At 42.1% G+C, this 14,447-nt stretch overlaps 1 protein-coding gene across 5 annotated transcripts in view; it reads left to right on the top strand.

Moving 5' to 3' along the window:
* ARMC2 (armadillo repeat containing 2) overlaps positions 1-14,447 on the top strand; it is a 242,905-nt gene that overhangs the window by 117,913 nt on the left and 110,545 nt on the right. For 2 of the 5 annotated variants that reach the window (XM_059889700.1, XM_059889698.1), the window contains exons 6-7: positions 10,377-10,637; positions 11,111-11,183. In XM_059889700.1, coding sequence (XP_059745683.1) covers positions 10,420-10,637; positions 11,111-11,183 — 291 coding nt within the window. In that variant the 5' untranslated portion in view covers positions 10,377-10,419. Of the gene's footprint in view, positions 1-5,170; positions 5,395-5,425; positions 5,566-10,376; positions 10,638-11,110; positions 11,184-14,447 lie in introns of those variants that run through there. The other 3 variants (XM_024996614.2, NM_001075801.2, XM_024996615.2) reach the window with 3 other exon arrangements.

Raw genomic sequence — 14,447 nt, 5'->3', positions numbered from 1 at the left:
AGAATTCACCTGCCAATGCAGGAGATGCAAGAAAATCCCCTGGAGGAGGAAATGGCAATCCATTCCAGTATCCTTGTTTGGAAAATTTCATGGACAGAGGAACAGTGGGCTATAATCGATGGGGTCTCAAAGAGTCGGACATGACTGAATATGCATGCAGGTACGCATGGGCAGACATTGAGAGCTTGTGGTCAGAGAAAGGTAGGTCCAGGACTGTGGTCTGTGAGAGTCACTTGGATTGCTGCCTGTAGGGTGGACTTGGAGCAGGAGGAGAATGCAGTGGGGTCAGAGTGACCAGGTGGAGAAGGCATGGTAACAGGAGCGGGAGACATCAAGGACAGCATCCCAGGTCCATGAGTCTCATCTCTGGGTCATGCATCATTAGCATCCTCTCTTTTCCTCCTGCTCTGAAGCCAAGGATTCCAGGGACATCTCTGCCTCCTGTTAATCCTGGCTGAGGCCCTCGGACAGAGGAGCTCTGACCTGCACCAGGGCTGGGGTCCTCCCTGCAGGCTGCTGTATGTATGTTACAGCTTTCTCGACAGCTGCAAAAAACACTTAACCCTTTCCCCTGTGCTCTCCTCCCCTGGCAACTGACCAAAAGTGGGGTGAATGCAGAGCAGAGGTGCTTTTTGCAGCTCTCTGGGTGGTTCTAATGTGGCAGCCACGACTGGGCAGCAGTCAGACCAGGGACCAGTCTCACTTCAGGACTTGACACCAAACAGCACCCTGCCTGGGTGTGACTCTTTCGGTTCTTTCATTCCAGTCTGGACGAGCAGTTCTCAGAATTTCTTGCCTATCCGAAGACATTCTTCATTAGTTCTATCCAGGCATTGTGGCGGATGCTGTCAGCATCTACCCAATGGCAGTTGACCCTTCTCTTGCTGAACAGACTCCAGTTGGTTCAGGTTGTGGCATCAGAGAAAAGGGGCTCCTCCCCCAACCCCCAGGGGATGAAATTTGATTGATCTAAATCAATCACGGTCATAGTAATCCTCTTCATCTCTTCCAGAGAATGCCGTGTGGGTATGACACAGTTCTGGTCCACGAAATACAGGAAGAATACAGTGGAGGCGCTTCTGGGAAATTTTCCCTTCTCAGTGTAAAGAGCATGTGAAAAGGGCTCGGCCTCTCCCCTCTCTTCCCTGCTCCGAGAGGCTTGTGTGAGGATGCACAAGTCAGTGCTGCTACTGCTGTCTTGGGACTGATATTCCTTAATGCCACCCCTCAGCTGCAGGGCCAACCCTGAAACAGCACGCTTTGAGATTTATAGTGAAATAAAATGCTAAATGTCCTTGGTATTTATTTATACTACTTTTCATGGGGAGGGGGGTGGGTATCCTGTTATTCACAGCTGAAAGCTTCCAAAAGATATAGACATCTCATTCAGTAACGCCTCACAGGTGAGTCTGACAAAGAATAGGAGGTTTTTGATGGTCTCTCCTATAGAGGTCAGAGAAGGCAATGGCACCCCACTCCAGTACTCTTGCCTGGAAAATCCCATGGGCGGAGGAGCCTGGTTGGCTGCCATCTATGGGGTCGCACAGAGTCGGACACAACTGAAGTGACTTAGCAGCAGCAGCAGCCTATAGAGGTACTTCAGCAGTTTTTTAAGATGAAGCAATCTGTAGTTAAGACTCCCAACTCAAAACCCGAAAACTAGAACCCCCTTCTGCCCAATGAAATACTAGGTAGTCAGAGACTCTTTGTGATCACCCAGTAACTAAGTGGACCCTCTCTGTTACCGTCCCCAGCGACGCCTGACCTGACTGCTGCTGCTGAGTGTGGTGCAGGTGGTTGTGGTGTGGTAATGAAAGGCAAGTAAGACTGGACGTGCACAGGTAAAAGCTGAGCTCCATTTGGCTTTTTATGTCTTTTTTTTTCCAGTGAATACATTTTAGGACCTTTCCTCTGTCTTGTGTCTATCTAGTTCCATGAAATTACTTAATTTCCATTGCATTGTAGTTTTTTACCAAGTTGCATTCTGATGTAGTTGTGCCTTTAAATTTATATCTAAAGTCTGCATGGGCTATCAATTTGATGAACGCCTCACAGGAATTATGTGATAAAAATAATTAAAGCACTGAGATTCCATATTGACAAAAGCAGAAAGTATCTCAAACTGAATATCTGAATTCTAAACTGGTGATTTTTATTCCATGCCAGAAGCAATTTTTTTTCTCTCTGGGACATCTTTGTTATTGTCATAAAAATCACTGAAATCATGAGCATGAAAGAAGTATTTATTTAACTTTTATCTTTTCAAGAGTATGTCTAATGATATACTCTTAAAGATAAGCTATAGATATTAAATATTAAGTATATGATATAAACTATAGTATAAATTATAAAACCCACTGGTAATCTGTGGTTAAAAATAGCTATCATTCTGTTATACTTTTGCATCATTAGGGTATATAAAATTTTATTATTACCTGTTTTGCCACCTATATAATTCTCACCTCAACTCCAAAGTCAGAAATCCAACATTTTCAGGTGAACATAAAGATTCTTGTTCTGGTAGCCCCATACAGGAAATACGTTGAGATAAGAGAGGGGAGAAAATAAGAAGCATATCTTAACAGTGTCAATAGCCTAGGAGGTACTTCTCACTGCTGTGAACAAGAGGCCTCTGCCTGAAAAATAACATTTATTCATGTATAGTGGTGGATGGCGGAGAAGGCAATGGCACCCCACTCCAGTACTCTTGCCTGGAAAATCCCATGGACGGAGGAGCCTGGTAGGCTGTAGTTCATGGGGTCGCTAAGAGTTGGACACAACTGAGCGACTTCACTTTCACTTTTCACTTTCCTGCATTGGAGAAGGCAATGGCAACCCACTCCAGTGTTCTTGCCTGGAGAATCCCAGGGACGGGGGAGCCTGGTGGGCTGCCGTTTATGGGATCACACAGAGTAGGACACGACTGAAGCAACTTAGCAGCAGCAGCAGTGGTGGATGGCATCAAAAACACCAGATCTCAGATCTTACTAGCGGTGTGACTGTGGGTTATTTACCCTCTTTGAACCTGAGTTGTGTCTACTCTCAAATTGGAATGATAATCTCTAAACCAACTACCTCTCAGGCCTATTATAAACTCTAAATAAAGTAATAAAAAGGAAATGCTCCAAATGAAAGCAGTTTAGAAACCATAAAGTGCTTTATAAATGTCAGAGACTAAATGTTTTCCTCTTTAATCTAAGGTATAAGAAATGTCAACAATTTTGTTTCTAAAGTAATTCCACTTACAAGCTTAACTATGTCAAATCTGTTAAATAGCCATCAGGTCAGTATACCAGGCCATTGCTATGATATCTGCAATATTTTCCCATGTCGTGTCCCTCAGTAAGGTAAGCTGGGCAGCTTCCTTGCTTTTAAATAATTGCTGCCTATAATTCTGCCCTTGTCATTCTTCTCAATCATTCTGACCTGCCCGGCAGACATTTTCTGACTGAGCCAGCCAGCTTCACGTTCTAGCAGTGTGCTTGCAAGGTCTATTTTAGCCCAAGACCCTAGGTGCAAAGACCATAGTTAGTAATTGGATGTACAACATGGTTTCAAACTGAAGTTTCAACTGCGATGGTAATTGTATAATCATTAGTTCCAAACTGAAAGTGAGGTGAAGCTCCATAGGTCAAGTTATAAAGAAACATACAGACTCTCTGGCCCTAAGGGACCAGGCTGAGGCTAAAAGTAAGGAGTCAGAGAGTGGAAGAGGGGAGAATGTATGAGACAATTTCTTTGAAGAGGAGAGTAGGGGTGCCACCTCCCTCATCTCAAACTCAGTGAGAGGTCTTCCCAGCGACTGCAGTTAGATGGTCCAGGGAAAACTAAAGCTCCAACCTGGGACAGCATGGAGGGGGCGACATGAGCCTTCATTCTGAGTCTCAGGGATAAGAGATGTATGGGGACCTCTTGAGACCCATCTAAAGGGGCTGGAGCAAATCCTGGATTTCTAAGGAATGGGAAGGAACTGAAAGCAACCAGTAATTCATGCTGAGTAGTTGGGAAAGATTTCAGCCCAGAAGAAGGCAAATACTTTGTGTTAGGCCCTAAAATTACCCAATCAACTAATAAGTATTTATTGTTTTATTATATGTGAAATCCTGTTGAGTACTTTGAATACCACTTAGCTTCCTTTAGTTTAGGTTAATATCATTTCCCCCACCTAACACTATGCTTTACACATAGTATGTGCCCCCAAATATTTTCAATTTAATTATTCTTTACAAGATACTTAGCACCAAAGGATGTGGCATTTTCCCAGTGTTGACAACAACACTTTAGCTGAAAAATCCCCATATTTAAAAAACGTGGTGCAATCCTGAATGGAGAGTGATTATGGTCTCACTTGTATTTGACACTGTAAAGTGTTGCTGAATGGTCTAACAGGAGAAAACAGAATTTAAGCCAGAAACATAAATGGGGTTCTTTTCACCAGTCAACAGTAAGCACAAAAACTGCCGACCGGAGGCCTAGACTTGAATCTACCGCTATCACTCACTAGACCTCTGGCCTGTATTTCCTCTCCTGTGAATAGGGATGCCGGGGTGGCTTCATCAGAGTGTCAGGGACGCTCAAAAAGATAATACACAGTGAAACACTTTGTAAACTCTGAAGTGCTTCACCCGTGCAAGGTCTTAATAATCGCAGGTTTAACATTCGTTGACTGCCACATGCACAGCACTTGAAATCTATTTTCTCAGTCTTCACAACTATCACAAGACCTAGCTAGGTACTATTATTCCCTCCGTTTTACAGATGAGGAGAGACTGGGAGGGTTAAGCATCTAGTTCAAGATTACATTGAACCTCAACTTGAACCAGTAAATCCTGAATCTTACCCCTAAACACTAAGCTGCCCTTTCTGTGTTCTGTAACTTAATAGAGGCGCTGATCTCACACGGGCTCAACGAACGTGGTTCCGTAAATTGCTAACTTAAAAGCAGATGCCTTCTCACCCCGGCTCTTCCACGCGGTCCCCATCGCCCTTTCTGGCCGCACCTGACACCCTCGGTCCCTGCCTCCGGCTCTCGCCCACGCTCCTCCCACTCCTCGGCCCGCTGCGCCCACGCCTCAGCGTTTCTGCGCATGCGCTGGCGGTCTGCGCAGGCCCAGTGGCCGAGCGGCGCCGGGGGACCTGTCAGTCCGTCCTCATCCAGCCCCACCCTGCTGAGCCCCGCCTGCTCTCCTTCGCGGCTGAGGCTGCTGCCTGAGGAAAAGCTGGAGGATGAGCGGAATCTCCGCAGTTGTTAAACTTGTCTCCAGCGCTAACCACAAGGTACTTGGAGTCTGGCCGGAAGCCCCCTTCCCTGCGCCCACTCCCAGCTCAGTCTCTGGTCCACTCCGCCTGTCCAGCAGCTACCTGGCTCTGCAGGGAGGCGGCCCAGCCGCCCGAGTAAGTAGTTTGTGTACGGTTACCATGGAGACTCAGGCCGGCCGGCCGGGAGGAGCAGGCTGGCAGACCGACGGGCGGGCAGGGTGAAGATGCTGCGGCGCTCTGCTCTGGCCTGGACTTGTGGAGGAGGGGGCATTGCCAGGAGTCGGGGTGCCACTGGCCGTGCGGGAGGTGAGGCTTCCCCTGCAGGTTCCCCGGGGACCCCTTCTTCTTCTGTCGTCGCCTTTCTGTCCCTGGATCGGGGAGAGAGGTGATGAGAGTGAACTGTGCTTGCTCTCGGGGTCGGGTCGCAGATGTCTTTATTTCTATACGCTGAGGTTTAGCCAAGCGCGTAGTGCTTAGTTGAAACTCAATAGTATCTGTTGAATGAGAGAGTGATAGACAAAGGGACTTTGTTTAGGCAAACAGTGACCCAGCCAAAGTCACACAAATTGTACCTGGGCTCCTCTAGGCAACAGATAGGGTCTTAAATAAATAAGCGTATGTATATCAATATACGTTAAAATATATCATATTACATATAATGTCTTTTATCATCCATTCCTACTAGCATCACAGCAGACCTTCTGTCTCATCCTTATTTATAATTATTTCACGTGGTAGAAAAGCAACTACCACACCTTATTTATATCTTATTTTGTAGATTTATAAAATTCTGATTGTTTTGACACAGCTTATAGGCAATAAAATTCTTAAGATTCTTTTCTCACAAAGCAGAATACCGTGGTTTAAATTTTAAAACTTTAAAATATATTAAAAAAAAATAAACAAATGGCATTTCCTTTCTTTTGCAGTTTCTTTTTTGAAATGCGACTTTTCATTCATAAGAAAATTAATTGTTGTATCCTTTTATCACATAGCTTTGGGACAGTAGTTAACATTTTTTAAGGGCCAGTCACCATGCTAACCCACTTTATGTTAATTACATCATTTAATTTTCAAAACAGCCCTATGAGGCAATTACTTTATACAGCATGCTTTTTATAGATGAGGAAACTGAGGCCTACAGATGTTAGAAACCTTGCCCAAGGTTACACAGCTGCAAATTGTTAAGAGTATTTGAACTTTAACTCCAGCATCTAAGCATTTAATCACTGCTTGTTTGGATGCTCATATTGTCACAAAAGTCATTCAAAAGCATGGTAAAGTTCTTGAGTATTTGATTTGCAGGAAAAAAAAGAATATGGATGTGACAAGTCTTTCTCCTGTTGCTAACACCCTGATAGTGCAGTGTTGCATTTAGCAAGAAGACTCTGTTTCAGATGACTGTTAACAGCAGAGGTAAAGACAGATGTTTATAATTAGGTATAAACTGATAAATGATGACTTACAACCTTTCCCCTAACCAATAAGAAATATTTTGTTTGAAAAGGTCTCCAGTTTCAAATTTCCTTCTGCTGGTGGTGTTCATCCCCTAGAATTTCTGTGGACATCATAAACTCAAGACAGTGATGCAGGACAGAACTCAGCTGCTGCTTTCCCTTTGTAGTCCACATCTCCTATGTTCTTTTAAAAGGTCACCTTGCCCTCCCAAGGTTTGCATACCCAGTGTCATTTCTGTCCCCTTCCTGCCCTCTCAGATGCCAGATCCTGCTTCTCATGGTTCTCATGTTCTTGGTGCCACTTACTTGTTCTCATCTCTCTTCTTACCTCTGTTTCACCTTTACTCCTATATACTTCAGGCTTTTAATACCCCCATCCACTAATCATGATGTTTATCAAGTCTTACTCCATGCTGAGCAACTCAAAGTGAAAGCAAGAAAGCAAAAAGGGATTAAGTTTGATCTCCTATGGCCATATAGCATCAAGAATCAGATGCCACTTGAAATAAAGCCCCATATGTTTTCTTAATCCACTATAACAAATGCCTCCAGTTCAGAAGCCATGCAACCTTCATCTGGATGTTTTCTAGCTAGGGTCTGTATTTGGAGTCCAGTGATTACACAAATGCCAACTTTAAGCTGCGCTTCTCATGAAGAACAGGCTCCGAGCCTGGTGGGGCAACACCAGGTGTGCAGGCAGCTCTAGCCCGGTGAGGGAGGAGACCACAGGGGACCTCGTGGAGTATGCGGGAGGGACCGCTGACTGAGGCTCGGAAGGTGGGAGAGGCTTGTCCAGGAAAGCTTTCTTGAGGACCTCTAGGAGATAGGTGGGTTATATAAAAACTGCCTGATTTTGTCCTTCTAGTTTTTTCCATCCTGCCCATCCCTGCCATCATTTCATGCCACAACATCTTTTAATTTGCTTATCAGCTTTTATTTACTTTCTTGACCTGCCATTCAGGTCTCTCCCTGCTACAACTCCAGTCTTCACTTCCAGGGTTCCTTCTTATCCAGCACACACCTGGTGCATCCTTGATACTGTGCCTTGGCTCACTCGTTGACTTGGCTAGAAACTCCTTCTCTACTCCAGCCTCAGTGTCAGCCATTGTCATTTGCTCAAATTCAGACCATTTTCCAGAACCCAGCTCAAACATCATCTCCTCCAGGAAGTCTACCTGTCACCTCCCAATCAGAAATCTCTTTCTCTTTCCTAATCACATGGTAGTTTATCTTTATTTACTTTTTTTTTTTTTTTTTTTGCCCCCATCAGTTTCTACCTTGTATTAAAAGTATGTGGGCATAAGCAGGGTTGATACTCAGCTGGTTCACACCAAGAAGTCTATTCTGCTTGTGAAGACACATGCATGTTTCTGTGTTAGTGTGTAAATAGCTGCAGCCATGAGGCCTCTGAGTGTCCCACCTTCCACCACCCCATCTAGTGGGTAATAGTTTGAATATCTTCAGCTCTGGGAACATGTGTGCATGTGTGCAATTGCTTAAGACTTTATCCATCTCACAGAATTAAGTGAGATGATGTACTTGAGAGTACTTAGCACACTGCTTGGTATTAAAGTACATGTTGAACTAGACTTAGTGGTCCTTGCCTGAGAGTAAAGACAGTGTTTATTCCTGTCTGTATTCCCAGAGATCCAAATGGAGGAAACAGCTAAATGGATTTGTTCCAGTTGTCAGGAGAATTTTTGTAAAGTTAAAATTTCTGTAATCCTACTGTGTTATGGCTCAGGCATGCTTTACTGTAATAGATGTACTGATCGTTTTTTAAATTGGCAAAAACCATCTCTAATAAGAATTTGCAATTTAATAATTATAAAGAAAATACCCCCTCAAACCCACTTCTAACTCAGTTCACTTGCATTATCGAACATTTCCATGTTTGATTTGGTTATTACTATATTAATATAGATAAAATAGATTAACTGTGCAGATACTACATTATTGAAAGGGTTTCTCACAGTGTAACTGCTGAAGTGAGAGTTGCAGAGGAGAGGAAAAGGGAGAAAGTCGGGTTAGAATTGATGGTAAAAATTTACAGACAAAAAGGTTTTTAAACCCATTATGTACATCGTTTCCACTGAAATTTTATATATATATATATTAGCATTGGATATTTTTTAGTAAAGAGTCTATCATATCATATTAGAAATAAATGTACCAGGCCTGCTAGTTTTTGTTGTTCTAATGTACATAATCCTGGAGACCTTGCTTACATTCAAATGCCTATATCAAACATTTCCAGAATAGTATTGCTTATCTAGTAATTTTTTTTTTTTTTTTTTTTTTACTGTTTTTACTTTACCCTCTGGCCTTTCCCTGTGAAAAGAATGGCATATTGTTTGTAATTATTATATTCTTTTCTTCAAAAACTCTCAGAGTGGATAGAACTAAACAAATGTTCTTGTTGCCTGTTGTTAAGTAACACCTTAATGTACAGAATCATAATATAGTAAATCCTCTTTGGCTGTCTAAGGAGTCACCTGTTGATTCTACTTACAGAAATGGATTGTTTTCAGTTTCCTTGGATATATTTCACAAAACTTTCTTTTTTTTGCAGAAGTTATTCTAAAATTGGGCAACAGAAATATATGAATAATTTTAAAGACTTCAGTCTCCCTAGAGATAAAACATTTTCAGAAGATTGGTTTTTCTTTTATTTTAAATGAATGAATACTTAATACCATGTACTAATTAGAATTAAGTTTTTAAAATCTCAACTGTTTTAAAGTGTAAAGCTGTCAAAGTTGTGTTGCCAAGTTAGCCAGGCCTCTGTGGGGCACACAAACATTAAGAAGAATGTGTAACCTCAAGGGATGGGATGGTGGGGTGGGAGGGAGGCGAGAGAAGGAGGAGATGCATGTATACTTATAGCTGATTCACACTGTTGTATGGCAGAAACTAATACAACATTGTAAAGCAATTATACCCCAATTTTTAAAAAATTTAAAAAGAGGGATGTGTATCCTCATGGCCCTTGTGCGTGACTGTACCTCTTTAACTGAGGGCGGTGTCTTGGGAAAAGATCATTTGATATTTTGTTATTTTTTCATGTAGGACATTAACTCAAACTGAAGGCAGTTTGAATCAACTCATTCAGATATATCATAGGCAAAAGTAAGGCTGAACCTTTCTACAGTTATAAAAGCTAGTATAGTTTGGAAAGAGACCCCATCTGACTAACTTTAATCTTACGCTAGCATTTTGTGTGGAGGGCAGTGGGAAAGAAAGGGAAACATAAGTTAAGCAGGACCACATACTTCAGTTAACAGAACCTTGCCTGTGGATCTCCCATCTCTTAAATGATTGGAGACCTTGAGATGGTTTTCCCTTCCTAGGGTGTCTTCTTTCACAACTTATCTTCTTTCTCTCCAGGTTAAACTTTCATGCTGTGTCTCCTCCCTGCTTGTCATTCCCTCAATTGCATGTATTTCTAAGGCATGAATGTGCACAGCAGCCTATTTTTTTTGTTTGTTTTTTTGAAAGCTCTTCTCCCATCCTTATCTTCAAAGTGTAACTGCCTGGTCGATTTTTAATTAAAAGTTGTGATTTTTTTTTTCAAGTTTAATGTACAGGGATGGTGTAAGCGTGTATCCTTTCTAAATGACTGGATGAAAATAGTTGGTATTTTGTGTCCGGTATATGCAGGGTGTGGTGTCTTCCTGAAGAACATTGTACTTTAAAAGGAAAGATGCTGTCTCCAAATGATAAAAAGTTAGAAAAGCTGGATCCATTTTACCTACCTTCACTGTCCAAGCAGAAGACCAGTGCAGAAATCGTAAGTGAAGCGCGAAATGCCTTACGAACTGTTAGGACCCAAAGACCATTTACACCACGGGAAGACCAAAGAAAACTATTTGGGCCTGCATCTTCAAGAACACCAGAAAACAGACCTCCATCCTCCTTCAGGTATTTAGCTCTTCTCTTGTCTATACACTCAAATGTGTATATTCACCAGATGACATTTTCCCTTAATTCTAGGTTCAGATAGTTGCTTTCCTAAGTTTGACTTCTGCTAATTATATCTGTCCAAGATTTCTAAAGATAATTCCAGACCTTGGGTCCAAGAAGTTGGCTGTGGTTGGAAATGGTTAATAATGGTTGTTATACCAACTTTATAAAGTCATGTGAACAAAGCTTTAAAAAAATCACTATATACATTCCATTTTTGAATTATTCACTATTTTTAATCATCCTAAAAGCAAGAGAAGAGTTATTAATAAAATGTTTAAAGTACTATGATTTTAAAAAATTCTGTCTTCCTCAAGGCTTATGCGTTGAATGCTTTTACTTGTTGTGGGGTTAGGGTTAACTAGTATATACTAGAAATAAAAGAAATGATTATTCACAAACTTGTGTTTCTGTTCCATCCCCTGTGCTAGCGTCCATGCATCCAGTTTTGAGTTCTCTGATTCCAGGCCCATCTCTGGCACTCGTCTCAGTCCACTGGAGTTTGTGAGTACTTTATATTACCATGGGTGTCGTGAAATAGAATTCGCCACAGTACTTGGAATCAGCATGTATATTCTAAGAGAATGATCACATAGACCTAAATGTATTAATAATTTAATATGAAATATTCTTTTATGTCTTTCCAAATATAATCGTTAGTACCTAATGAAACGCTTTTATTATCCACTGATAGCTTGATAGGGCTTCCCAGGTGGCTCAGTGGATAAAGAGTCTGCCTGCAGTTCAGAAGATGCAGGTTTGATTGCTGGTTCGGGAAGATCCCTGGAGGGAGGGCATGGCAACCCACTCCAGTATTCTTGCCTGGAGAGTCCCATGGACAGAGGAGCCGGCAGGCTACAGTCCTTAGGGTCACAAAGAATCAGACACGACTGAAGCATCTGAGAATGCATACGCTTATAGTTTGATAATGAAGAATTTTAGAAATATATGATAACTGACAAACAGAATGTTTCACAATATTTTTAAAGTAATGCACGTGTATTATATTCTCAATAGTTATGTACACAAATAAATTATAGACGCATGTACATAGAGTCAAAAAATAAAACACCCTCCAGCAGTCTCCTGTCCCCTTATTTTTCATTCTCCACTCCCCAGTGGCTTTCATTTTAAACTCTATTGGCTCATTTTTTCTTTTTTTTTTTGGTATTTACATCTAGATTTTTAAATAACGCAGTGTCTTGCTGCTCTCTGACTTGTAAGCTTGAGGAATTATCTAATGACTTCCCAGTAGGAAAGAGGAAGATTTAACTCTTGTCTGCCTCCAGTGTCTCCTCACGGCACATTCACCGTTTCTGTCTCCGCTGCAGCTCACTATATAGATACAGCAAAATTTTGGTTAGAACCCTTTTTTCTGACTGTGATTATACAATTCTGTTTATAGCTGAGCCTTGAACTAATGATTGGTGATGATTACTTCTCCTTATCTGTACCACTTTTTGTTTTCCCTGGTGTTAATAGTTGCCTTGTTTTAATAGTATTATATTACTATTGTTTCAGTTCTAAATTCTTCAGGCCTAAACTTCCTTCATATATGCAGGCACATGAGATATTTTTTGATTCATCTCCTTGGAGAATTTTCCACAATCCCTTCCTCTAATACTTGTCCTGGCATCTTGCACACAGCTCACTCCTGTTTCCAGTACTGGCTTTCCTATTTCCTGTGTCCCAAGTCCTCTTCTGTCCTGATTTACTCTTATTTTACCGGAGTACTCCCTCCCACAGCTTCTTGAGAGAGGACATATGGGAGATAAATTATTTGAGACCTTGGTTGCTGCTTTTTCTCTTTGGAAGTTTGTAGGATTTTTCTTTTTGTTCCCAGTGTTCTGAAATGTCCTGTTACTGAGCCCTTCTGATGTAAAATCTAGTGGCCTTCAGCTCTGGGAAATGTTCTTGAGTTATTTTGATATGTTTTCCCCTCCTGTCTGTTCTGTTTGCCCTTTCTGGAATTTATTATTCATGTGTAGGATGCCCTGGACTTGCACTTCAATTTTTTTATTTTTCTCTTTTCTTTTTCCCATCATTTTTTGAATGAGACTTTGTCTTCTAATCCTTTTGTTGGGTCCTTTTCATTTCTAGGATGGTATTTTTAATTTCCAAAAGCTTTTCCTCCTCTAAATTATCTTTTTCTTAGTAATGGTATTCTGTTCTTATTTCATGGTCATAGCATCTTACTGTTGTTCAGTCACTCAGTCATGTCTGATTGTTTGCGACCCCATGGCCTGCAGCACGCCAGGCTTCCCTGTCTTTCACCATTTCTGGGAGTTTGCTCAAACTCATGTCCGTTGAGTTGGTGATGCCATCCAACCATCTTATCCTCATCCCCTTCTCCTCCTGCCTTCAGTCTTCCCCAGTATCAGGGTCTTTTCCAGTTAGTCAGCTCTTTGCATCAGGTGGTCAAAGTATTGGAGCTTCAACATCAGTCCTACCAATGAATATTCAGGGTTGATTCCTTTAGGATTGACTGCAGTCCTTGCAGTCCAGGGGACTCTCAAGAAAAGTAGCATCTTTTCTTAGTATATTAATGGTAGTTTTGGTTTTTTAAGTGTTCTTTTAAAACTTCTGTTGCTTTTGTGTGTATATATGTATCTTCAACAACTGGAATTTATTTTCTCACGGTTTTGGAGATGAGAAGTCCAAGATCAAGGTGGCAACGCTGGTGCTTTCTTGCAGCTTTTCTCCTTGGCTTATGGACGGCCGTCTTCTCCCTGTGTCTTTACATGGTCCGTCCTCTATGTCTCTGTTGCAGTTTTATGTTTGTCTTGGTCTCTCTTTTTTCTTATCAGAGATTCTCCTCTGATAGCTCATGCTGCTTATTTGGCTGTTCTTATTTGAGAGTAGAAGCATGTGGAACGGGTTGGTCAATCCCTAGCTGATACCTACCCGAACCTACATTTAGCGGGGTTTGACTGGGCTGTGTTGTTTATAAAACCCTCAACAGCATATCTGTTTAGGGCTTTCCTTGTGAGCTAGTCAGTTCTCTATAAAGTTTTTCCTGGAGGATAAAGCCTGAGTGCTAACTATTGGGCTGTACTTTCCCAGCTTTAATACCAAAGAAAGAGCCCAGAGTCAACAACAAAGACATCAGTTATAGGAGGCAGTTTCCCTGGCTCATTGCATGCATGCTAAGTTGCTTCAGTCGTCTCCGACTGTTTGTGACCCCACGGACTGTAACCCACCAGTCTCCTCTGTCCATGGGATTCTCCAGGCAAGAATACTGAAGTGGATTGCCATGCCCTCCTCCAAGGGATCCTCCCAATCAAGGGATCAAACCCACATCTCTTATCTCTCCTGCACTGGCAGGCAGGTTCTTTACCACCAGAGCCATCTGGGAAAGCCCAGGCTTGTTAGTTACCAGGGAAACCAGCAGAGGGGCTGCCCCTCACTGCCAGTTTGATTAACTATCAGGTGGAGATATTCTGATCTAAAGAGTAGAAAGGTTACCAGCTTGGAGGGAGCAAGTCGGAAGGTCTGTCATGTGAGTAGAGTGCAGGTAAAATAGATGCTATTCTGGCAGGGGACGTAGAGAACAGTCATGTTGAGTGGCCTGACCATAGACCAACTCCCAGGAGCCGAGAGGAAGAAGGTACAAATGCCTAGCATTCACCGCATAAACATCCAGTTAATATCTATGTTTACATTAAGTACCCTGACCCTCAACAGTGCCTGGTTAGCCAGAGACACTGTTTTACCCTCTCTGGAGAACAGACCTCCCATCTGTTCCTGGGTTCAGTAGCCTGATTGCCT

The sequence above is a fragment of the Bos taurus genome, chromosome 9 (assembly GCF_002263795.3).
Source record: "Bos taurus isolate L1 Dominette 01449 registration number 42190680 breed Hereford chromosome 9, ARS-UCD2.0, whole genome shotgun sequence".
In the NCBI taxonomy this organism is placed as follows: Eukaryota; Metazoa; Chordata; class Mammalia; order Artiodactyla; family Bovidae; genus Bos; species Bos taurus.
Note: the sequence above shows the minus strand (reverse complement) of the source record. Positions and strands in the feature narration are given on the sequence as shown.